General features: G+C 43.0%; 1 protein-coding gene across 4 annotated transcripts in view; it reads left to right on the top strand.

Moving 5' to 3' along the window:
• The window catches only part of FIP1L1 (factor interacting with PAPOLA and CPSF1), a 133,081-nt gene extending 106,052 nt beyond the window's left edge, over nt 1-27,029 (top strand). For 3 of the 4 annotated variants that reach the window (XM_073608446.1, XM_073608447.1, XM_073608444.1), the window contains 2 exons: nt 21,518-21,673; nt 26,672-27,029. In XM_073608446.1, the coding sequence (XP_073464547.1) occupies nt 21,518-21,673; nt 26,672-26,816 (301 nt within the window). In that variant the 3' untranslated portion in view covers nt 26,817-27,029. The remainder of the gene's footprint in view (nt 1-21,517; nt 21,674-26,671) is intronic. The other variant, XM_073608445.1, reaches the window with a different exon arrangement.

Below are 27,029 nucleotides of genomic sequence, written 5' to 3'. Positions count from 1 at the left end.
ACTACAGGGGGTTCGAAGACCAGGCCAGTCACCCTACAAAAGAAAGCACAGTAGTGACCGGCAAAGTTGAGGCAGTGGATTACTGCACAGATCTGGAAGAAATGCACACAGCACATCAGAATTCAAGGAAGAACACTCATGCCTCTTGTTCAGACCATCTTTGCTTATTCTGGATTTCAGCTTTAAATGTACACCAAAATTGTAAATATTGGAGTGGACACATATATAGTTATAGGTTCCATGTTCTGTCATGTATCCTTAAGCTGAGTGGGCACAAACAATATATTTTTGTTGGGGTATTGGCTTAAAGGTCGTCAAATAGGCATTACAGTCCGTAAACAGAACCGAGACAGAATTATTACTGGGTTGTGTTTAGACCCGTTTTTATTCTAAATATTGCTTGCTGTTTTTTATGCTAGCTTGACAAATTGATATTCTTTATCTTGAAGAATATTAGAGTAGAGTGACATAGCCAAAACAACTCCATGGCTAACAAAATTGCATATGGAAACAATCACATTGTGCAGGAATCGCTGGTCATGTGATTATGAATATTTTGATATGCTTATGTTAAGTGTGTTTTCCGTGCAGCATTACTGTAGGCCAGGAGAGATTTCAAGCACCAAGCCAGCCCCCTACCCAGAATCCCTTCATTTCTCAAAGGTTACAGAAACGGATTCTCTGCACACCACCCCCCTCCTTCTTGCCCCTACCCCCACTTTGGAAGTGTGCATATGGTAGTCATTAACTTGGCTATGAGTATCTACAATTGCTAGCACATTGCTAAGTGGAAGCACTAGGAGTCAGTGTTGCCTTTTCTAGAAATTGTTTAGTGTTTACTCATGAGGGTTTTTTTTTTCCTTTAACTACATTGTGGTGTTGGGTAAATGCAGCATATCAACATGCAGATTAGATGCTCTTAACTAGTACGTTTTTGTTTTAGCTGTGTAGTCTAAGTGTTATGGTCCTGTAAATGGCGTGCGTCTTGTGTTACAAATTACAGGACGAGTGTTTTGAAGTTAAGGAACCATCTCCACATATGTTGAACAGACACCTTGACTCTCATCCAGAATGTAAAGAACATTTCTTCATAACAAAGTTGTGTTACTTGTCCTTGTAAAGCATTTTGCTCCGAAATGGTTAAGCTTAGCGGACTTAATCTGTTCCAGACAACGCCAAGTCTCTGTGCTTCAGCCAGCTATGAAAACACTGAGGCATCTAAGGGGAGGCCTCAATCCTTTTTATTTTTTTCCTTTCTCTGTTTAAATTGTCCACTCTCTTCACCATTGCCATATGGCTTTTCCCGCATGAACCAGCCCAACCATGATTAAAGACAACCATCGGGTTGTGGACCACGATTTTGGTGTTATTCACTGCTCAGCTGAAGCTCGTTTCTAGTGTTGGGTACATATATTTTCCACATCAATGGCTTTATTTTAAGAGTTGGCTGAGAATGTATTTCCAGAACTAAACTGGATTCTGATTTTCTTGGCAAAAGGCAATTGTTAAATTTTACAGGTGTCTTCTATATTCAGCCAGACTCTTACCCCGATATGGAGTTCTTTTTTGGTTAATAAAGTACAGTATCTCACAAAAGTGAGTACACCCCTCACATTTTTGTAAATATTTTATTATCATGTGACAACACTGAAGAAATTGCAATTTGCTACAATGTAAACTAGTGAGTGTACAGCTTATATAACAGTGCAAATTTGCTGTACCCTCAAAATAACTCAACACACAGCCATTAACGTCTAACCACTGGCAACAAAAGTGAGTACACCCCTAAGTGAAAATGTCCAAATTGGGCCCAATTAGCCATTTTCCCTCCCTGGTGTCATGTGACTCGTTAGCGTTACAAGGTCTCAGGTGTGAATGGGTAGCAGGTGTGTTAAATTTGGTGCTCTCACTCTTACTGGTCACTAGAAGTTCAACATGGCACCTCATGGCAAAGAACTCTGAGGATCTGAAAAAGAGTTGTTGCTCTACATAAAGATGGCCTTGGCCAGTGATGGCGAACCTTGGCACCCCAGATGTATTGGAACTACATTTCCCATGATGCTCATGCACTCTGCAGTGTAATTGAGCATCATGGGAAATGTAGTTCCAAAACATCTGGGGTGCCAAGGTTCGCCATCACTGGCCTAGGCAATAAGATTGCAAAGACCCTGAAACTGAGCTGCAGCACGGTGGCCAAGACCATACAGCAGTTTAACGGGACAGATTCTACTCAGAACCGACCTTGCCATGGTCGACAAAAGAAGTTGAGTGAGTGCACGTGCTCGGCGTCATATCCAGAGGTTGTCTTTGAGAAATAGACATATGAGTGCTGCCAGCATTGCTGCAGAGGTTGAAGGGGTGGGGGGTCATCCTGTCAGTGCACAGACCATACACCGCATCAAATTGTTCTGCATGGCTGTCGTCCCAGAAGGAAGTCTCTTCTTCTTAAGATGATGCACAAGAAAGCCTGCAAATAGTTTGCTGAAGACAAGCAGATGAAGGACATGGATTACTGGAGCCATGCCCTGTGGTCTGATGGGATCAAGATAAACTTATTTGGTTCAGTTGGTGTCAAGTGTGTGTGGCAGCATTCAGGTGAGGAGTACAAAGACAAGTGTGTCTTACCTACAGTCAAACATGCTGATGGGAGTGTCATGGTCTGGGGCTGCATGAGTGCTGCCAGCACTGTTCATTGAGGGAACCATGAATGGCATCATGTACTGTGACATACTGAAGCAGAGCATGATCCCCTCCCTTCGGAGACTGGGCAGTATTCCAACAGGATAACGACCCCAAACACCCCTCCAAGATGACCACTGCCTTGCTAAAGAAGCTGAGGGTAAAGGTGATGGACTAGCCAAGCATGTCTCCAGACCTAAACCCTATTGAGCATCTGTGGGGCATCCTCAAATGAAAGGTGGTGGAGCGCAAGGTCTCTAACATCCACCAGCTCTGATATGTCGTCATGGAAGAAGACTACAGTGGCAACCTGTGAAGCTCTGGTCAACTCCATGCCCAAGAGGGTTAACCATTTGCTTACTGGTCACTTAAACCCCCCTTCTGCCCAGACCAATTTTCAGCTTTCAGTGCTCTCACACTTTGAATGACAATTACTCAGTCATGCAACAATGTACCCAAATGATTTTTTGGCCTTTTTTTCATAGAAATAGAGCTTTCGTTTGGTGGCATTTGATCACCTCTGGGTTTTTTATTTTTTGCGCTATAAATGAAAAAAGACCGAAAATTTTGAAAAAAAACACGTTTTTCTTTGTTTCTGTGATAAAATTTTGCAAATTTTAGTAATTTTTCTTCATAAATGTAGGCCACAATTTATACTGCTACATATCTTGGGTAAAAATCACCCAAATTAGTGGATATTATGTGGTCTGTGTGAAAGTTAGCGTCTACAAGTTATGGTGCAAGTCATAAAAAAATGGATCTGATATACTGGCGGCCTATCTCATTTTCATTTTTTGAGACCCTAGCAAGCCAGGAAAGTACAAATGCCCCCCCCCCCCAATGACTCCTTTTTGCAAAGCAGACATTCCAAGGTATTTATTAAGAGGCATGGTGAGTTGTTTGAAGTTTACACAAAGTTGTCTGTTTTATAAGATATTTCCAACACATAGCATTTACATAGCAAAAATGACACCCCAAAATACATTCTGCCACTCCTTCTGAGTATGGCGATACCAATTATGTGAGATTTTACACAGCCAGGCCACATTCAGAGATCCTACATGCAAGGAACTGCAACCGTCAGGTGTTCCAGGGACACATAGCATTCACATACCAAGAATTACACCCCAAAATACATTATGCTGAGCAAAGGGTAAACAAGAGATTACCTGTGGTTTTAGTAACGCAGTTGTCCACAGGAGGATAGCACTGGTTTAGGCAGCAGGCAGGGACTGTGTCAGCTACGGCGAACACAATTGTCCAGGCAGCAGGCAGGGATACTGTCCATATACAGTCCAGGGTCAGTGCAGGCAGAGATATTGTCAGCAGTGCCAAAAATATTGGTCCTGGTAGGCAGGAACATGGTCCATGTGCTGTGGTCAGTGCGACAGGTAGAGGCATGATGGCAGTAAGTCCTGCAGGCAGAAGTAGGGCCTCGTTCAGGACAGAATGAGGACAGGGATAGTGACTTCTCCCACCCAAATCTCTTTGAAGCCTCTGAGTCTCCAGACCCTAATCTAGGAATGAGAAAACAAAAAAGTTTTCTTCATCCAGAAAAACTATTCTGGAGCCCCTCACATATGTGAGACCCCTGTGTTGAATCCCACTAGTCCAGTAGCAGGGTACAAGATCAGTTCAAGAGGCAGGCAAATATCATGGTCAAACAGTCCAAGGTCAGTTCCAGATCAGGCAGAGGTATGTACAGGATCGGCAAGCAGAAGCGTGGTCGAATAACAAGCCAGGGTCAGTTACAGAGCAGGCAGTGGCATAAGGGGTGTGAGAATAAATGGCAGGAACTGAGGATTACGTTTACCATACTTCACTAATAATTGACTGAAGTATGGTAGCAGCACAAACAGTCACCAGTGCAGAGGCCTGGTTGGGAAGGACAATGGGGACAATAATATGTCTCTTCTGACTCCTCCACTGGTACACACCTTTCATCTCTTTTTATGTCTTTGGCCTGTTGGTTTGGGAGGGATTTTATTGGGAAAGTGGCATTCGGAGAGTCAACTAAGAACATCTGATCGGATGTTTTATGGCGGGCCGTTCGGGAATATAAGGGCAGTGAAAATTTCCTCCTGGTAGCCAAGGAAGGGTTGGGGGTTTTGGGTGGAGTAAATTATAGGAGTTGTATATGGCCAAATGAAAAAAATAAATTGCTTCTTTTTTATACCAATGGTATGTCCGTTCTTGAGGCAAGGTATGGTTCGAGCATTTGGTCGTTGAAGTCGACTCCCCCATGAACAAATTGTATTCATGGACACATGTTGGCTTTTGGATGGGGCCATTCTTTTTGGGGATTTCCACAAAGGTATTATTGTGGATCGAAGACAACATGTAGACATCCCTTCTATCCCTCCACTTCACTTCCAGAATCTCGTTGTTTAGCAGACTTGCTGTCTCTCCTCTTCTCAACTTCATATTGACAAGTCTTTGAGGAAAGCCCTTCCAGTTCTTTCTTACGGTGCCACATGCTGGCGTCTTCTTCCGGTGAAGGTTGTTTAACAGGGGCAGACTTGTGTAGAAGTTGTCTACATACAAGTGGTATCCTTTCTCGAGATGGTGGTATATGAGGTCCCAAACAACTTTCCCGCTTGATCCCAAGTAGTCCGGCCAATTAGGGGGGTGCAGCTGGGTGTCCTTCCTTTCGTACACTATGAAGGCATATGTGTACCCTGTGGCTCGGTCACATAATTTGTACACCTTCACTCCATAGCGAGCTCTTTTGCTGGAGATAAATTGCTTGACTTTAAGCCTGCCGCTAAATTTAACAAGGGGCTCATCCACACATATGTGTTGGTCTGGGGTAAACAACTGGGGGAATATTTCTGAAAAATAATTTAGTAGTGGCCAAAATTTGTAAAGCCTGTCATAATTTGGGTAATTTTGGGGAGGGCACTGGGTATTATCATTGAGATGTAGGAACCTCAAGATCATTAGATATCTGGTTCTGGGCATTACCGCAGAGAAGATCGGGATGGGGTGGGTTGATCAATAGGAGCGCAATTCTTTTTTTTTTTTTTTTTTTTTTTTTTTGGTGAGTCTCATACAAAATGTGAGGCCCAAAAAAAACAACTCCTCCACTGTTAGGTCTCTCCACTGGTAGGGACGGGCATAATAGGATGTAGGATTATTCAAAATAAATTGTTGTGCATACAGGTTGCACTGGGCCACAATTGACGCTAGCATGTCCTCCGTAAAAATTAAATCCAAGAAATTGATTGGGAAAAAATTCTCCGTGTCCACTTGGACTCCTGGCTGGGCAGTGAAAGGGGGAATGTTAGCTTCTCCTGAATTAGGAGGAAGCCACAAGGGGTTCTGAAGGGCATAGGGAAGGCTGGCATGGGTCCTAACCCTTTGGGGCTGAGGTGACACCTCACTGGTACTTTGGTACTTTGCCTTTCATGCCGAGGTATTGCGGTGCTGGTGGATACCACTGCCTCCTCACCAGAACACCTTAGTTTGGCGGGCAGAATATCTTCCTCCACCGAGTCTGTCAGTGTTCCACTACTGAGGACTGGCTCATAATTTTTACGTCAGAATCCAAATTTGAAAGGGAATCTGAAAAAGAGAGCTTCTCGTTGGCTGTGGAAAGTATTTGGTACGCCTCCTCGGTGGAAAAGCATCTTTTGGACATGGTTGCTGGTGGTGATGGGACTGCACAGGTGTGTGCTAAGCCTGCACTGATGGGCACTGATGAGCCTGCACAGATGTGTGCTAATAAGCCTGCACTGATGAGGTGGCACAGATGTTTGCTAAGCCGGCACTGATGAGGCAGCACTAATTTATAGATAGCACAGACTGACACTGATCCTAATTGGCACTGTGGTACTGTTTGGGCACTATATGTTGATTGTATGTATGTGTGTATATATATATATATATATATATATATATATATATATATATATATATATATATATATATATATATATATATATATATATATATATATATATATATATTACACACACTGTGTGTGTGTGTGTGTGTGTGTGTGTGTGTGTGTGTGTGTATATATATATATATATATATATATATATATATATATATATATATATATATAATTTTTTTTTTTTTCTAATACTTTTGAATCGCTCAGATTCAGCACAGATCCCCTCTCCCCTCACACTTGGTCTCTGTGTGAGGAGGGAGGGCTGACAATGAGAGATGATCTCATATGTTTACATTTGAGATCATCTCTCATTGGCCATGCCAATCGCGTATTAAATAGCCGCTGTGATTGGCCATTTACAGCAATCTGTGATTGGCTGTGTCCAAGGGACACAGCCAGCACAGATTTTCCCCGATACGAGAGCGCATGGGGAGCCGAGGAAAAGGGAAGGACGTCTTTTGACAATGCAATGTAGGTCCGGGCTGTAGCCGTCATTCGGCTATAGCGCAGAAAGGAACTGGTTAAGGCAGTGCTGGAAAATAATGGTGGCCACACAAAAATTGACACTTGGGGCCCACTTTGGACATTTTTACTTAGGGGTGTACTCGCTTTTGTTGCCAGCGGTTTAGACATTAATGGCTGTCTGAGTTATTTTGAGGGGACTGAACATTTACACTGTTCTACAAGCTGTACACTCACTACTTTACAATGTAGCAAAGTGTAATTTCTTCAGTGTTTTCACATGAAAAGATATTAAAAAAAATGTACAAAAAATGAGGGGGTGTACTCACTTTTGTGAGACGCTGTATATGTAAACCCTCACCTTGTTAAACAACCCATTCAGTTTGAAATGAAAATGAAAGGCAAAACATCTTGTGTATAGATATAAAATTATACAAAAGAGGGAAAAGTATTTATAAGTGATCACATAATCTGTTTTCAGCTGCATAAGAGCTAGGTGAGACAAAACGCCAGCACACGAAACTTCCAGTAAATGGCTGTGCTGGGGGGAGTTGATGTCTGATCATTGCAGGAAGGTAGGCTGAGTTGCCACCATAGCTAGAGAACTAACTATGCTGTTCTCTCCTGCCTTCTTTATTAGGAAAGCAGAGGGGACTGGCGGGATTGCCAGGGCTCTCACACAAAGGAAGCAATACAAAGATAATAGGATACATTTTCATATGAGTACGTGGTACAGCAGGCATATATCAGGAATGTGAAATGTTGGGTTAACATTTTCTTTAATGCCATTTGTATAAACCGTAGAATTGTGTTTTAAACCACAGAACTATACATTTGCTTCTTGATCTTCACTGGTTTGTTATGCTGTGTCCTCCATAACTAGAACGTTTTCTGTGTGTCTCATGGTCTTGAGTTCTACTTTGACTGCCCTTCTCAAAAAGCCTAGTGTACTCAATACATTCTCATGCATTCAGGCTTATCTTTAGGAACAATAAACATCTTCAGAAAAGATAAAGAATACCTTTGATTTGTGCCTTATGTGACTGTGCTTGTTGCTAGAACAGCCAGTCCCCAAGCTCCAGTGCTGTTATGTGAGAGGACAAAAAGTGAACAACATGCTTTCCTATACCCAGAGGTACAGATTACTCTTCTTTGCTCCCAGTGGCTAAATGGATCAGTGAGGAAGTGAAGGCGTATGTGCAGCTAGGAGGGTTGGCATTAACATGAGCCTATTTTGCCCTGCTTGGGTAAGTGCAGATTGACTTTAACAACAGTCACATTCCGAGTATCTTGATCCTTCGTTCTTTGCAATTTTCTGGATGTAATTCTGGAGGGGGTGGGTGGGGGGGGATAATTTCAGTAACCTAAAATTGCTCTGGTAAAACCTGGAGTTAATTTGATTGCATTACATTTATGTACATTTTTCTTATCCTTGGGACAATTTTTATTTATTTATTTTTTTAAATATAGACCTATTAGTTAACCACATGCACTCTGCAGGTGGAGCCATATAATTTGTCAGACTGCTTGTTTTTTTTTTTTTTTTGTATTTCTTTTCTTCTGTGCTGTGAAGAACATAGTCTGTTTTCCCAGGTGCCTTTCAGCTGTAACATCTCTCCATAGGGTATTGCAGTATAAAAGTGAGTAGCTGCTATGGGGTTGTTCAGATAGTTACCGATTTAATGGTCTGCAAGCACAGTGTTATGGAAGCACCCTATATTAAATATTTATTTCTTATCCATTGAGGGAAATGTTAAAACAGAACTTGAGGCACCCCAGCATAACTTCTCCTCCTCCCTACATGCTTTCGTTTTTTGTTAGTGTCTTCGCAGGGTGGACAATTTTTTTTTTTTTTTTTACTCTTTTGTTAAAAGGCCCACCCTTTTTTTTTTTCTAGCATTTTATCTTTGTTAGATTTTCAACATCTAGAGCAATTTTGCACCTGTCTGGCATGACCTATCCTCAGTTTGGCATTTGGTGTGCTGCGAACAGACCCTGTTGGACTGCTAGTTGTGGATTTAGTCTGGAAGTGATCTTTGGGTTTCCACATAAGGAGCTCTACAGACCCTGTTCTGGTAATACTTTAGCTGCAGATTGCGTTTTTCAGGTTCTGAGCCATTGAGAGTGGCTATATACTTGCTAGACCTCTGATCATTTACTCTGTGAGTAGGCTGATCAGACTGAGCACGTGGAGCTACTTTGTTTGTTCGTATTGCTGGATGGAGTGTTATATACTCACACTCTTGCCCACCATTTAGCATAGAGGAAGCATCCTTCCCACTGCTACTTTAGCCCTACTTCTTTGGGGGTCTTCCCCAGCTCCATTGGAGGTGGCCATCTTCTCAGCCCTTTTGCAGGAGGTCTTTACTTTAGTCTTGCATGACTTTATGGCCCCATATCACCCAATTATTTGCTGACTCTTGAACACAGAGGCCACAAAAGAACTTCTCCTCATGAAGGTTGCCAGCCTGTTGGGCTATGAAGGAATCCTAGGCACTCTTTTTGTGCAGGGGACTTGGACATCATAGGAATTTTCTCTCCCAAACAGCATGCTGGAGGTGTGTCATCCAACTGAAGGGTCATCTGATCAGGTTTGTCTTCAGGTGCAAGGATCATCTTCCGGAAGCAGTAGTGGATGCTGTGGTAGCTCTGTGAGATTGGTACACCTTGATATATGCCACCCCCCCCCCCCCCCATAACCCCCCCGACCCCCTGAAACTGCTTCCATGTCTGCTTTACACAATTGAGATTGATGGCATTATGGTGATCCTCAAGCTTCAGGTTTGCCTAGGTGGATGTGGTATTTCAATCTGACAAGACTCCTGGCTAACACTTCATGGCCTCTTCCAGATTGTCCAGATCTTCAGTCTCAAAGATCGATTTACCATACTTTATCATCTCTGGCTTTAGTTGACTGACTGTTGAAGACCAGGGTCTGAGAAACAGGAGCATCTCTAAACTGGTTATTGCCACGATGCCAAAAGCTAAGGCGTGTACTTCCTGTAAGGTCTACAATCGTACACAAAAGACATACTACATTTGGTGTGAGTCTTGTAGCTTCCACTCTAGGAGATTCTCTCCATGGGATATATCTTCTCCTTACTGCAGCTGGGCTTTAACCAGCATTAGGCTCTTTTGAGACCATGGCTTTAAATTCTATGATTAAAACCGTTGCTCAAGGAGTCTCCTATGGAGCTCTCCCATTCGTAAACCTATAGGATCTGAATCTGGTTCTCTCAGCTCTTCAAAAACTACCCTTTGCAACTAAGGGGGTGGGGGGGACCTTTTCTTTTAAACTCGTCAACAAAGTGATGTTTCTTGTAGCCATCTCTGTCAGGTGAGTGTCTGAACTGTTAGCTTTTTCTGGTCTTGCACAGAGACAAGGTGGTGTTGAAACCCAGAACATCCTAGTTTCGGCCTTTCATCTTGAAAATGTCATTCTTTCTTCCCTCTGTCCAGCTCCAGTTCATCAAAAGGAGATTTCTCTTGATTGCCTTAATGTACTGTAGTTTGGGCTGTGAGAGTCTATCTCTCAACTGTTGTTTCTTTCACAAAGATTGACTCTCTTTGGCATTCGAGACAGCTTAGGCAGATCATTATTCAAGCGTATGGTCTCAAGGTTTGGATTCCATTGCTTCCCATCAAGGCGCACTCTACTAAATCTGTGAGTGCCTCTTGGGCTTTTTGGCATCAGGCTACTGTTCCCCAGATTGGCTAGACTGCCTCCTGGTCTTCTGTTCACACATCCTCTTAGTTATTCCACGTGGATATTCAGGCCTCATTTAATGCTATATCTTTCAGGCAGCTCTTTGAGCTGCAGGCAGGCCCTAGTTCTGTTGTTTCTCTTGGGTCACCCCTCAGTTGGACTGCTTTGAACGTCCCCAAAGTTAAACACTTTTGTGTGTCTCTACAGATGAGAGAATATAGATTTTTGTTGCTCACTGTAAAACTTTTTACTTTGATAAACACCAGTCCCAAACCTCTGTGTTTGATAGTACTCTCAGTATTCATTTACTACAGAACCATGCTGGTGGCAGGAGGAGTTAACCAGTGCTGGGTCTTTTTTTTTTTTTTGCCAGTGTCCAGTCGTCCCGTGTGGTGGCAGTATAACTCGAAGGTTTAACATTTCCTGTGTCCCTCAGTGGATGCCAAGAAAGCAATTTCATGGTGTGTAAAAAAAAAATCCTACTTTTGAAAATGAAGGTTTTATACAGGTAAAATGAAAAATTAACTGACGATCAGTTTAAATATTGAAACAAAATAAAGGCATAAAATAGGCCAAATGTATTATAGTTTTTTCATTAAATAATATTCTGCAGACAATTCAGCTGCTGCAAATTACCCTGTGATGTATTAAAAATAGCAAAGTTAAGTGACCCATGTATGTTTACTTCTGGTTTCTTCTTGACTGGGGTTCCCCTTTCAGGTCTGGCTTTTATTCTTGACTTGGAATTACGTGAGGTTGGAGCATGCATTTTGACAGTTGTATGTACAGTATCTCACAAAAGTGAGTACACCCCTCACATTTGTAAATACTTTATTATATCTTTTCATGTGACAACACTGAAGAAATGACACTTTGCTACAATGTAAAGTAGTGAGTGTACAGCTTGTATAACAGTGTAAATTGTCTGTCCCCTCAAAATAACTCAACACACAGCCATAAATGTCTAAACTGCTGGCAACAAAAGTGAATACACCCCTAAGTGAAGGTGTCTACTTTGTGTGGCCACCATTTTTTTTCCAGCAAAGCCTTAACCCTCTTGGGCATGGAGCTCACCAGAGCTTCAAAGGTTGCCACTGGAGTCCTCTTCCTCTCCTCCAGGGCCAGATTAAGAGCATCATGGGCCTGGTGCTGAGAATTTCGGTGGGCCTTTTTATGGAAACAAAATGAAAATGCAAACAATTTTTCGCTAAAACGAATTAAATATACTCTCACCAGTAATACCAGCCGTGCAGCCTCTGAGCAGCAGCAACACCACCAATACCACCTGCTATGCGGTCTCTCACCAGCAGCAACATAGGGAGACCACATTTCCAAACTGTCATTTAGGGACATCCCCCCTTTCCCAAAAAAAAGATGAGGGTGGAGGATGTAGTCTCGGGGTTGGCAGGGAAATCGGCAGTGGAGGTGATTTGTCAGGCAAATGGCTGGTGTTAGTACTTAAAACCAATCATCCTGACACCATGCTTGATATGGTGTCAGGATGATCAAATTCCATTATTTCAGTTACTACATTGTAATATATAGTGAAATAGTTCAACTCACCATGATGCAGAATCAGTGGGACCTGAGCTTTTCACTTGCCACCAGATGCAGCTTGTCACTTGCCACCCATAGCCTGCCACCAGATGTAGCGTATCACTTTCCACAGTTGCCTGCCGCTAGATGCAGCATGTCACCTGCCACCAGATACAGTGTGCCACTTGCCACCAGATACAGTGTGCCACTTGCTACCCACAGCCTGCCACCAGATACAATGTGCCAATTGCCACCAGCAGCCTGCCACCAGATACAGTGTGCCACTTGCCACTAGCAGCCAGCCACCAGATACAGTGTGCCACTTGCCAACAGCAGCCTTTCACCAGATACAGTGCGCCACTTGCCAACCACAGCCTGTCACCAGATACAGTGTACCACTTGCTACCGACAGCCTGTCACCAGATACAGTGTGCCACTTGCCACTAGATACATTGTGCCACTTGCCACCAGAGACAGTGTGCCACTTGCCACCAGATACAGTGTGCCACTTGCCACCAGCAGCCTGCCACCAGATACAGTGTGTCACTTGCCACCAGCAGCCTGCCACCAGATACATTGTGCCACTTGCCACCAGATACATTGTGCCAATTGCCACCAGATACAGTGTGCCACTTGCCACCAGCAGCCTGCCACCAGATACAGTGTGTCACTTGCCACCAGCAGCCTGTCACCAGATACATTGTGCCACTTGCCACCAGATACAGTGTACCACTTGCCACCAGCAGCCTGCCACCAGATACATTGTGCCACTTGCCACCAGATACAGTGTGCCACTTGCCACCAGCTCCCTGCCACCAGATACATTGTGCCACTTGCCACCAGCAGCCTTCCATCAGATACAGTGTGCCACTTGCCAACCACAGCCTACCACCAGATACAGTGTGTCACTTACCACCAGCAGCCTTCCACCAGATAGTGTGCCACTTGCCACCAGCAGCCTGCCATCAGATACAGTGTGCCACTTGCCACCAGCAGCCTACCACCAGATACATTGTGCCACTTGCCAGCCACAGCCTACCACCAGATACAGTGTGCCACTTGCCACCGGCAGCCTGCCACCAGATACAGTGTGCCACTTGCCACCAGCAGCCTGCCACCAGATACAGTGTGTCACTTGCCACCAGCAGCCTGTCACCAGATACATTGTGCCACTTGCCACCAGATACATTGTGCCAATTGCCACCAGATACAGTGTGTCACTTGCCACCAGCAGCCTGTCACCAGATACATTGTGCCACTTGCCACCAGATACAGTGTACCACTTGCCACCAGCAGCCTGCCACCAGATACATTGTGCCACTTGCCACCAGATACAGTGTGCCACTTGCCACCAGCTCCCTGCCACCAGATACAGTGTGCCACTTGCCACCAGCAGCCTTCCATCAGATACAGTGTGCCACTTGCCAACCACAGCCTACCACCAGATACAGTGTGTCACTTACCACCAGCAGCCTTCCACCAGATGGTGTGCCACTTGCCACCAGCAGCCTGCCATCAGATACAGTGTGCCACTTGCCACCAGCAGCCTACCACCAGATACATTGTGCCACTTGCCACCAGCAGCCTACCACCAGATACATTGTGCCACTTGCCACCAGCAGCCTACCACCAGATACATTGTGCCACTTGCCACCAGCAGCCTACCACCAGATACATTGTGCCACTTGCCAGCCACAGCCTACCACCAGATACAGTGTGCCACTTGCCACCGGCAGCCTGCCACCAGATACAGTGTGCCACTTGCCACCAGCAGCCTGCCACCAGAAACAGTGTGCCACTTGCCAACCACAGCCTACCACCAGATACAGTGTGTCACTTACCACCAGCAGCCTTCCACCAGATAGTGTGCCACTTGCCACCAGCAGCTTGCCACCAGATACAGTGTGCCACTTGCCACCAGCAGCCTGCCACCAGATACAGTGTGCCGCTTGCCACCAGATACAGTGTGCTACTTGCCACCAGCAGCCTGCCACCAGATAGTGTGCCACTTGCCAACCACAGCCTACCACCAGATACAGTGTGCCACCAGCAGCCTGCCACCAGATACAGTGTGCCACTTGCCACTAGAAGCCTGCCACCAGATACAGTGTGCCACTTGCCACCAGCAGCCTACCACCAGATACAGTGTGCCACTTGCCACCAGCAGCCTGCCACCAGATACAGTGTGCCACTTGCCACCAGCAGCCTGCCACCAGCAGCCTGCCACTCCCTCCAGGACTCTTCCAGGATGGGTAGAAGGGACAGGGCCAGCATAGTCAAAGAAATCCCTGGAGCCCCCACCCCTCCTGATCTGGGATGGTATGGTTGTGTGTAAAATGAATGCCAGGAGTATTGATCAGACCAAGTTCTATAGAGGGTTGTGTGTACAGCCTTTGGGCTCACACTGGTTTGCTGCAGTTTGGGCGCACTGCTTGTGTATCTGCAGTTTAGAAATCAATAGGACTGTGGGTAAAACGCAGGAAAACTGCGGATACACCAGCAATGGGCCAAAACACAGCAAAGCAGTGTGAACCCACCTAAAAGCACAAGGAGCCGAGTCTACATATTGACTGCAGTTATAAGAGCCATTGCTGAAGATAAAGGTAAAAGAGGGGGAGAGAAGGGAGATAAGAGTCCAGTCACTGAGCTCACACTTGGATGGGAAGCTTATCACTCACATATCTGTTCACCTTCTATCTGCCGGCTGCTCTGTTCATAATTTCCCAGCCCACACGGCTCCTTCACTGCACACAGAGAGAGAAGAGAGAGGGGAGGGGGAAGCAGAGCCATTTGTGTAGGGGGGGAACTGTGCACTGTGACACTAATAACCACAGTGAGCCAACACAGATGCAGCCAGACACCCCTACATTTACACACAGCTTCTCCTGTCCCAGAGAAGTTTATGGTCAGGAGAAATCAGGCTTATACTGCTGACTGGGAGGGCCGATTTTAAGGCAGGGGCCTGGAGCTGCAGCTCCATCAGCCCCTATGTTAATTCGGCCCTGCTCTCCTCCATGATGACATCACAGAGTTGGTGGATGTTAGATACCTTGCACTTCTCCACCTTACGTTTGAGGATGATCCACAGATGCGCAATAGGTTTTAGGTCTGGGGACATGCTTGGCCAGTCCATCACCTTTACCCTCAGCTTCTTTAGCAAGGCAGTGGTCGTCTTGGAGGTGTGTTTGGGGTCGTTATCCTGTTGGAATACTGCCCTGCGGCCCAGTCTCCGAAGGGAGGGGATCATGCTCTGCTTCAGTATGTCACAGTACATGTTGGCATTCATGGTTCGCTCAACGAACTGTAGCTCCCCAGTGCTGGCAGCACTCATGCAGACCCAGACCATGACACTCCCACCACCATGCTTGACTGTGGGCAAGACACACTTGTCTTTGTGCTCCTCACCTGTTTACTGCCACACACGCTTGACACCATCTGAACCAAATAAGTTTATCTTGGTCTCATCAGACCACATGACATGGTTCCAGTAATTCATGTCCTTAGTCTGTCCTCAGCAAACGGTTTGTGGGCTTTCTTGTGCATCATCTGTAGAAGAGGCAATTTTCTTGTAGCCTAGGCCATCTTTATGTAGAGCAACAGTTCTTTTTTTCAGATCCTCAGAGTTTTTTGCCATCTGGTGCCATGTTGAACTACCAGTGACCAGTATGAGAGAGTGAGAGCGATGACACCAAATTTAACACACCTGCTCCCCATTCACACCTGAGACCTTGTAACCCTGAGTCACATGACACCGGGGAGGGAAAATGGCAAATTGGGCCAAATTTGGGCATTTTCACTTAGGGGTTTACTCACTTTTGTTGCCAGCAGTTTAGACATTAATGGCTGTGTGAGTTATTTTGAGGGGACAGCAACTTTACACTGTTATACAAGATGTACACTCACTACTTTACATTGTAGCAAAGTGTAATTTCTTCATTGTTGTCACATGAAAAGATAGAAAAAAAATTACAAAAAATGAGAGGGGTGTACTCACTTTTGTGAGATACTGTATATGTAAACCCTCACCTTGTTAAATAACCCATTCAGTTTTAAATGAAAGGCAAAACATCTTGTGTATAGATATAAAATTATAAATACTTTTTCCCTCTTTTGTATAAGTGATCACATAATCTCTGTTTTCAGCTGCATAAGAGCTAGGTGAGACAAAACGCCAGCACACGAAACTTCCAGTAAATGGCTGTCATTTATTCAGTGTTGTCACTTGAAAAGATATGATAAAATATTTACAAAAATGTGAGGTGTACTGACTTTTGTGAGATACTGTATGTATGTGTATTATGTGCTCAACTTTACTGTATTCAGCAATGTCAAGCTACTTTCACAGTACTTTTAGTTTTTTAGCATTTGTTTACATGTACATGACCCTGACATTGCTGTTCACATGGATGGATATCTGCAAGCGTTGCTATTAAATTTAGCTGAGAGGTGGTTTGATGTAATTTTTCAAGCTTGGATTGTGTGCTGGCAGTATGTAGCCATAACCTTTACCTTCATAAATTCAGCTAGTAATGAAAACATTGCTGTGTCTCCAGCAATTTTCTGCTTTTCTGGAATGCTTCTAAAGAGTGCAGTATTTCTCTTCAGAAATGCATGATGCATATAAAGCGATTTTAGAGAAGTGTATCCAGTATGGATCACCTTCCCTGATTGTGTTAGAATTGTGGCTAACGCCGCAATTCTCTATTATAGCTGTTGTGTACACTCTCTTTGGTTAATTGTTATACAAGGACTTTTTACAGGCTTTTTTTTTAATTGTTTAGTGAAGCAAATTCATATCAAGATCCAATATTGAGTTTCAGGAGTCGAAATAAAGCAGACATTTCAGTCTCCATCTCCAGGACTTCACTGCTGTGAACTGTATGTAGCCAGAGGGCTGCAATTCATTTTCCAGGATGTGACAGCTTAGTAGGATTCACTACAAAATGTTTATAGTTTGCATTATGCAATACTATTTTAGCATGGGCATAACAAATGAGAGCTTGTGGAGTCAGAGATTCATGCCTAATTAAATAGGAACACAATTACCATCTAACACTATCATCTACATTGCTTCCTCAGCTTTGTAAAGTAAGTGAGATGTATGCAGTAAAACATACCTGTTCTAAAGTCTGCTGTGTTAGGGTATGGATGCTGGTGCTGCCCACTTCATGTTAATTGCAGCTCAGCAAGTCTCAAATTGATTTAACTGCCCAAAAACTAAAAATGAAGCACTAAAGCGCTTATGTGATTTTTGGACCGACACTGGAGCTAGCGGCTTTGAAAGGAAGTCTAAAATGGATCCCCTCTATATCTGTTTTCAAAATTTGGGGGCAAAACAAAATATCTGCAGCATCCAAATTTGCGATTGCCGTAGTGTATTTCTGGAAATTAAAAAAAAAAATTTCCTATAGATCATCAGCAGAGCTCTATAGGGTTAAGTAAATACTTGTGTTGGTTTTTGAGAAAGAATCCTAGTTCATGAATTTTGGTGTATGTTATTTTAAGTTGTGCGATGTCTTAAGAAGTGAGGATTTGTCTGGCAGACACTTCTCTCAAGCCTAGTACACATGGGCCGAATGTCGGATGACACCAGCCAGTTCAATAAAAAAACTGGGTGACATTCGGCCCATGTGTATGGCAGCTGGTCCGACACAAGCCGGCCAGCCTCCAGTTTTTCATAAATCGTCCCCTCGGTATTGCCTATACAGAGCAGGGTTCCTCAAACGTGTCCCCTTGAGATGCAAATTAATTTTTTTTTTGTTAATCTGAGAAAGAAGCCTTGTTGTTTTTGTACTTTTTACCTCTTCCCCCTATTTATTTGGTCTAAATTAGGACCCTTATTTACTGGTACAATCAGATGAAGCATTTGTATATGTGGGAAATGGCTGTACCTATTCAGTGAACATCCTCCTGTCATCCTTTTCATGGAAGACATTCTGAAGTGCCATCACTGTCTAAAGCCTCGTGCACACGATCGGATTTTCCGCAGCCAAAACCTCAGACTTTTGTCCGAAGGTGTGTGCCTGCATTTTGTCTTGCATACAAACGCCAAGGAATTGTTGGCCAACCAGCACGAACATAGTGACGTACTACGTGTATTTTTTCCAGCTCTTTAGCGCCACCCTTTGGGCTCCGTCTGCTAATTTCGTGTTAGTAGAAGTGTTTGAGTGTTAATTTGCACTTTTCATTTAGCGCTTTTCAGTTTGTTTCTGGGCAGCAGTTCGTCAACCAGACATGTTGCGGAATCAGAGGAGATAACGTGTTATTTATTATTGGCCTTGGAGTTATTGCTGTGACCCAAGTCGTCTAGTCCAGGAACAGGAGGAGGAGGATTTATTGGACCATAACTTGGTTGCTTTATTAATTGTGACCAATTATGTCATATGTCTTTGCTGCAGGAGCTCCAGGAGAATAATCTGGATGATTTACGGAATCGTCTCCGATGACGGACCCCTGCTTTTACCAACTCTTGGCATTGTTGACCCCCTATATTAAGAAGCAGGACACATGCATGAGGCTTTAATTTTATTTTTTGGTTGAATAATGATTTGATTTGTTATATTTTCTATATCTTTGGATGCATAGAATGCACTTTTTGGTTCATTTCTATTGGCAGATAGCATGTCTAATTTTATTTTCTTTTTTTTTTAATGCACAATAAAAAAAATTGTGGAGAATAATACTTGGCTATGTGTTTTACTTCAAATGACAGTTTGGGAGTAGGCAGTTACATTTAAAAAAATACAATGTAAAACTGAGAAGGAACACCAACATATTTGTCTCTTTGATCTTAAAAACTACGAGATAATGGTGTTGTGGTAACTTGCCCCCCCCCCAAAAAAAAAAAACAGCATTATATTATTCTTGATATCACTAGAAAATAAAAGCTAAAATATGTATCACCAGCAAAGCAGCTTCATTATTATCCCATTAAATAAAGAAGAAGAGAATGTGCGCTGCATTTGGAGATTTCTTAACTTGCCACGTCACGAATGTTAATTCTCCATTACGAATGCTAGTTTACAAGACCGACTGCTTCTGGTTCATCCTTGCTAGCAAGCATACGTGTTTGGACTTTGGACTTTTGACCAAAGGACTTGTGTACACACGCTCAGAAAATCCGACAACAGACATTTGTCCACGAAAAATTTAAAGCCTGCCAAGCAACATTTGTCTGCGGAAAATCTGACAACAGTTGTCCGATGGATTTTCTGCCAACAGCCTGTCATCACACATTTCCCGTCTGAAAATCCGATCGTGTGTACGCAGCTTAAGGCCTCTTGCACACTGCAGCTTGAAAATGCTCCATACAGCTTTTTTTTTTTTTTTTTACTGAGCTAAAATACAGCCCATTTATTGTAATGTGCCTATGCGGATGTGTAAATTTTTGCACAGATTTGTGCATTGACATTGTGAATGCAAGAACAAGCTTCCGCACATGCGCGGAAATGTGCATCAAATTGCACGAACGCATATGCGCAAAAATACATTTAAAAAAAAGAAAAGTCTAAAAAAGAAATTTGGAAGTGTACTCGCTTGGAACAAGAAACGGTTTGTGTTTCTAACATGATTCTGCATGCTGACACTGCTTAGCATCCTTGGAACTGAATTAGCATTAATTTAGAAAATTTCGTTTTTAATGTTACTATAGACACTTGATATATATGTAAAGATTTACAGTCTTTATGATTCTATAGTTACACATTTACATTACAAAATTTTTCCCCCAGTTCTGCATAAGCTCTGTGGAAGAGTGGCAGAGATTCAAAATGACACTCGATCGCTTTTACCATCATGAAGACCTTGAAAATATCCTATAGGAATATATATAGAAAAAATCAGCACTAAGTGCTAAATAAACTAAAAGATCTTTAAAGGTAATGCAGCAGCATTCAATCATTCAAAAAAAATGATTTTACCTTGTAAACACCAAGTCTGAAAAATAGGTCGGTCCTTAAGTGGTTAAACGTGTCATAATAAAAATTTTAGTGCAAATAATCATTGTATATTCATCATCCAATAACGGGTGTAGTGAGCGCATCAATCAATAATACAGCTGGCACGTAAGGTGATTGTACAAAACTTGACTAAAATCCAAATAATAAATGTGCAGCGCTTAATAAAAATGACAAGTTAAATATATATGCAACAATAAATTAGATAAAGTAATCCAAGTGATAATGAAATTAAATTTTACATGCAACTGGTAAGAAAAGTGCATAAACTGTGCGACGTCCATCCAGTGTGTAATTTATAGGTGTACTATAAACTCACCAAAGGTCATAGAATATCAAGCAGAGAATGGTATCCTACAGATGGCACCAAAACAAGATCAGCATGGATACTCGCTTGTAATATACTGAAGATGAGTGACTAATAAGCATTAGATGTACATGAAACCGCATATCAATGAAACACGAATCCGCTGCTCAAACAAGCGGACATGATGACATTACTGCCCTAGAATTTCTTCAGAATTCTTTGTTCTTCTAGACCAGTGGTCTCCAAACTGCCGCCTTTTGCAATTATCAGGGCCTTGGGCCATTATTCGTCTGACTGATACCAGTGATGGGGCACGATTCCTTGCACTGACACTAATGATGGGGTACAATAGAATTTTTTTTGCTCCCACCGACTGCCAAGCCAGAGGCATTATTTACACCCCCCTGACACTTGGGCATTTTCTAGTTCCACTGGCATCAGTCAGTCGGAAATCTGAAGGACAGTAAACTGGCCCTTTGTTTAGAAAGATTGGAGAATCCTGTGCTAGACTGTAGAGGCTGGTGTTCTTCTGAGCTCTTAATGGTTCAGTCTACCCAAATGAAATTTGTACGTTTTTAGGTAGGATCTGGTGGGTGAGATTCCTTCAGGCTTCTCATATTCATTGGGAACGCCAGTGGTTAAGGGTCTTTCCCATGTTTTCTGTGACTTCACATTTTTAATGTTGCACTTCCTGCCTCCAGAAAAGTGTTTTGTAATGTCCCACATCTGTTGTTGCATTCTTTGGTCATGAATTGGGTAAAACTTTCTGGAGGTCAGGTGGTTAAAAAAATAACTAGACAGACTTAATGGACCAGTTGGTTTTTTTTTTCTGCCATCCCCCTATGATGATATGTTTCCCATATATGTATGAATATTTGAATACACAGTTGTGCAAGCATCATTTTTTTTTTTTTTTTTTTTTTTTTTTTTTTTTTTTTTGTTTATCTTACATTTTGCCAATGTTTCTTCCACAGTGAAGAAGAGCGATACCGGTATAAGGAGTATGCAGAAAGACCAGAGAGGGGCTATGAGCGCCATAGGGAGAGGATTAGCAGAGAGAAGGAAGAGCGGCATAGGGAAAGGAGGCATCGAGAAAAGGAAGAGTCAACTCGCCACAAATCATCAAGAAGGTAATGTGAAATCAATCAGTTTTATTGTACAAATGTTATAACGAGTTGTTCTTGTGGAAATTGGTGGAAGAGGAGGATAAAATGACAGCCCTGTTTTATAATAGGGACCATTTATGAACAGCTTGGTGGGTGGAGTGGATGAATGTTTTAACCAGTTAGAACAGTTTCTGGGGGTAGATTTATTGACATTTTAGCTTATTAGTTTACAGCTTTTGTCAACCATATCTCTGCACAGGTCTGGTATGTTTTAGTTCATACACTTCATGCACCTGACATAGTATATCCTTTAAAGAGGAGCTCCAGACTCCCCCCAAAACATTAAGCCTGCAGATACAATTACTGTAGCTGCTGACTTTTAATATTAGAGCACTTACATGTCCAAGCATCCAGCGAGCCGATTCTTCAATTGGCTTTCGGGTGCTGGCACCGTCACTTTATTTTCCTACTGTGCATGCACAAAGCGCGCTGCTGTTTGTTGAATGGGCTGCAGTCATTTTGGACCTGTGAAGTGTCCCAGAAGGCTACGGGGGGAAGGAGGGGGGCCGAACTTCCGACTCAGTTCACGGCGAACTGAGCCAGAATTGGGAGCAGGTACCTGTCGAAACCAGCTGAAGAGGCAGACGAGCAGAGCTTCCCCCTTTTTGGGTGGAGATCTGCTTTAAGGTGTTAAGTTAATGGGTGTTAGGTTTTTTTTTTGTTTTTTTTTTATGGTAGCTTGTTAGTTAAATCCCACTTGTTTGCTTTATTTTAATTTATTCAGGCTGTTTTTTTTTATGTATAATAGTTCTGAAGCCTTATGCAAAAGTCCTTGTAGGAGTCTGAACATTAATTGGAGCACAGCAGTTTTCTAAAGGATGTATAGGACCTCTGCTCTTGCATAGATCTCCAACGTTCGATTAGGGAATCAAATTAACAACATTTTTTAAAGAGGAAAAAAAGACAAGTGTTTTAACATTTTATGCAGCCGCAATTCATAGTAAAAAGGTACAAAGGGGCTTTAAGGAATACGTTCACACATAAAAAGTGGTTTCTTAGAATAGGTTTTCAGCATCTGCTGTGCACCCCCAAACCACCAGGTAGCAAAGGATGTACAGAACTCACTGCTTGGTACACACTTTAGGATTCAGTGTGTGGCTGTCCCTGTTCAACAGAAATGTATGCATTGATCGACTACCGTTGAATGTATAAGTTGGGAATCTCGAGTGTACTCTGACAGCACCGCAATACAAAACACAATGTCTCCGTGGAGGAAAGCCTGGGGGGATTCCTCCACCTTGTTTGTGTGGCTAGAGGAATCCTTTTTTTTTGTTTTGTTTTTTTAGCCCACTGGCTGAACAAAAAAGCACTAATAGTGTATGGCCAACTTTATGCCACCAAATCTGTACCTTATGTGTGTAATATTTCAGCCACACTAAGCCATCCTATTGATGGTTTCCCTGTGTTCCACACATGCCAGGATATTGATAAAATATCCAGAACAGGATAAAACACGTGTATTCTTTGGCCTCTGGCATCAGAGTGAATTTGGCCTCTGAATTCCAGTTAATTTTGGGTTAAGTATTATGCTGGCTATACGCATGCACGTTTTAGGAAATTTCAGCTATTTTTACCCAGCTTTTCTTTGCAGAGGTAAGGTATCCTGCCACCAACATTTTAGATAATTTCAAGGTGTTGATAGAAACTGTTCTTAGTAGGTTGCATTTATCTGTTTGGTCATTTTCTTTTTTTATTGAAAGCTGATTGTAATTCTCTGAAAGGCTAGCTGTTGGGCTTTACATTAGGTGTTCAAAGCATGCTTAACAGATATTTTAAGAAATGTTCTAAATGCACAGCAAACCACACTAGTGTCCTGGTTTCAGTAATGAGGGTACTACTTTCATAGGTTGGATTTGATGGACTTTTGTCTTTTTTCGACCTCACCTCACCTACTATGTAACTTTCAAAGATTTTGCCATCTACTTCAAATAATATATGGTGTTTCACCACCACACCAAAACTAATGTTTGCCCACCTATGCAAATGCCCTCTGTCTCCATTCATTTATCTTTGCTGTGTGGCCAGCAAAAGTATGCCCACCATTGGGTTCTCCTCACATTGCACATGCATGTTGTGGCCCCATTCTTATGGACTCATAGTGGTTTTCAGAGGTGCAGCAGAGTACAACCCATTTATAGAAATGTATGGGATCCCTGCGCATGCACACAAAAGATTACATTTTTGCTGGAAAGGCTCTGACTCTGGATCTGATCAATCCCTGTATCAAGGAATATAGTATTTAAGTAGAAAATTGTACTTCATGTGAGGAATGTAAAGAAGTTACTCTCTGCCTGACAAAGGTTTGACCCTACATGTCCCTGAAACATTGCCTGGTGACTTTACAACAGGCCTGGACAAATCTCGCAGAGCCATCTGAACAAGTTAGAAGATGGCAAACTACAGCTGGTCGCCAGAAAGTTTGGTATTTCCCAGTCTTATTTGGACCCATTTACACAAATTCGCAAACACAAAGTAAAGTGTATGTAAATATCAGTAGGACAGATCCAGACAAATCCTGGTTGCTATTTCTCTTACATAATTTTGTCAATCCCACATGTAGTACTATTCCATACTTGCAAATACACACAGGTACTGACCCGCGCGCTCTCTCACGCGGTACTGACCCGCGCGCTCTCTCACGCGGTACTGACCCGCGGGCTCTCTCACGCGGTACTGACCCGCGGGCTCTCTCACGCGGTACTGACCCGCGGGCTCTCTCACGCGGTACTGACCCGCGGGCTCTCTCACGCGGTACTGACCCGCGGGCTCTCTCACGCGGTACTGACCCGCGGGCTCTCTCACCCGGTACTGACCCGCGGGCTCTCTCACCCGGTACTGACCCGCGGGCTCTCTCACCCGGTACTGACCCGCGGGCTCTCTCACCCGGTACTGACCCGCGGGCTCTCTCACCCGGTACTGACCCGCGGGCTCTCTCACCCGGTACTGACCCGCGGGCTCTCTCTTCAGGCAGTCATACATAGATCAAAATTTAGACGGTTCAGCATGAGCCGGACAAATTTTAATCCATGTATGGGTAAGCTGGTCTACTGATCAACTTCTGTACAACCAGCCTGTCTGTTTTTCTCAAACAATCAGTACTGCCAGCTAATGTCGGCAGCACTGATCAGTGTATTCTGACAACCGGGAAGCCTTCCCACTGTCGCCATACAATAGGTCAGCTGGAAGGATTCCCCCATCCACATTGAATGTATGAATGGGGGAATTGGGTCGCATAAAAAAAAAAAATGTATGGGCTGTGCCCTACTCTTACAGACCAGGAAGAAATACTTGCAACTTATTAAAGAAGTTCATGTGAACCTGCATTCGACAAAACTGTATATAATATGCTCAAATACCTGGTTGGCAGTGAACTTTATTTGTCAGTCCCTGGTGACCAGCCCTGCTTTACAATAAAGTCACATTAAGGAATGTTGTAGTGCGCTGGTGATATGATTAACTGATATTTGGAATTAAATCTAGAAATGTTTATCCTGAGTATTCCTGTGAGTAGAGGTAGAAGAATGGACTCATTATGCTCCGTCATTTTTTTGATTAATGCCGCAGTTTTCCTTTCCGAGCACTTGTTAGTGCAGCACACATTAAAAATATACATCTGATGAATTGGACATAATTTCTTCCTTATTGACGGAAGAATGTTCTTTGATGTCTTGTTTTATTTGGTAATTTTGTAAAATGCTTAATAACAAGCGATTTGTGTTATTTCTTTTTTAGTTTCTTGACATTTTTTCATTCTTCCTGAGTAAAACATTCTTTAACTCTGACCCAAAACTGGCTTCTGAAAAGGTACAAGCTGGTGTCTATTAGACTTTGGGATAGTAGCACATGTCATTTTAACACTTTGAGAGGTAAATGGATATGAAGGGAAAAATTTATTTTGGTTAGGGGCCTGTTGACAGCCTTTGGGCATCTGTCAAAGGCATTATTTTGACATCTGTTTGTGACATTTCTGAGATCATTGACAGGTGCATATATCCTGCAGTTGATCTTCTAACCTGCATTTGCCCTTCTTCAGACAGATTTTCTTGAACAGAACATCATTGCACTTAAGCAGTCCTTTTTGCTCTCATCGATTTAATGCTTACGTCGACAATAGCGCGGGTATTTACACTTATCAGGCCAACAGTGATTGTAGTTGATCATTTTCACAGCTACTGAAAATTGCAGATAAAACTTCCTCCACCCCCCTCCTTCCCAACATGCCATATATCCCATGTTTCGATGTCCCATCTGTGAGTCTGGGGAAGCCATGGCAGGTTAAGTGGTTGGAGATCAATGAACAATCATTTGCTGATCCTCCCTCTGGTGTATGAACCCTGAAACAACGTTAATTCTGGGTTGAGAGCTCTCATTCTCCATTTGCTATGGCCAAGGGAACAGCTAATTGAGGCCAATCTCCACTTAATTAGCTGCAATTGAGTGCAGAGGTGACTATAGAGGTCTAATAGATTGCTGATTTCTCCTTAAAGAGGACATGTCGCTGGAAATATGCGATCACAGAAGGGGCTTGTCAGCCATGCGCACCCCGGTTGCCACCATATTGGCACACCCAAGCCTGATAACAGTTGGGCACTCAAATGGTGTGTACTATTTGTACAAAGGGGGTGACAAGGACACCCAGTGCTTGGAACAGTTGTGGCCTTCCCAGCACCATACTAATCCCACAGATTGGGTATATCAGGAGTAGACGCTTGTGACAGGACATTCTTCCTCCTCTGTCTGTTTTGCCCTGTAGTTGCACAAGCCCCCCTCTTTGTGAAATTCTGGACAGCAACAGGCACATCAACCCACTGATTTATGTATACAACTTGCAACACAGATCATTAAAAACAAATATTGTAATAGTAAACCTGTAGTCTAAAATATATTTTTGATAACATTGATATACCTGTTATGACTTGGTCATTTTAATTGGTTTAATGCACTGTTTGTCCATTCTGTTAGCAGCAGCAGGCGCCGCCATGACAGTGAAGAAGGCGACAGTCACAGAAGACACAAGCACAAAAAATCCAAACGAAGCAAGGAAGGAAAGGATGCGGGAAGTGAGCCTGCCCCTGAACCCGAAAGTGTTGAGACATCTGCTGATTAGTTTCCCAAAACTCATTTCCTGTGTGGGGATCTCAACCAGTTTTACCTGTTTGATTTATGATCCTGGGGCCAGGATGCATTGTTAGGAATATTTTTTCAGGGTATTAAAAAAAAAAGAAAAGAAAAATTACTCTTATGTTAGTTAGCATGTCCTTTGTTTGAAATTTTCTTTTTGTATTTTTCTGGGGGAAATAAAGAGTCATTTTTTTTTTCA

This window comes from Aquarana catesbeiana, linkage group LG01 (assembly GCF_042186555.1).
Source record: "Aquarana catesbeiana isolate 2022-GZ linkage group LG01, ASM4218655v1, whole genome shotgun sequence".
Classification (NCBI taxonomy): Eukaryota; Metazoa; Chordata; class Amphibia; order Anura; family Ranidae; genus Aquarana; species Aquarana catesbeiana.
The sequence above is the reverse complement of the archived record's forward strand: the minus strand, read 5'-3'. Positions and strand labels throughout refer to the sequence as shown.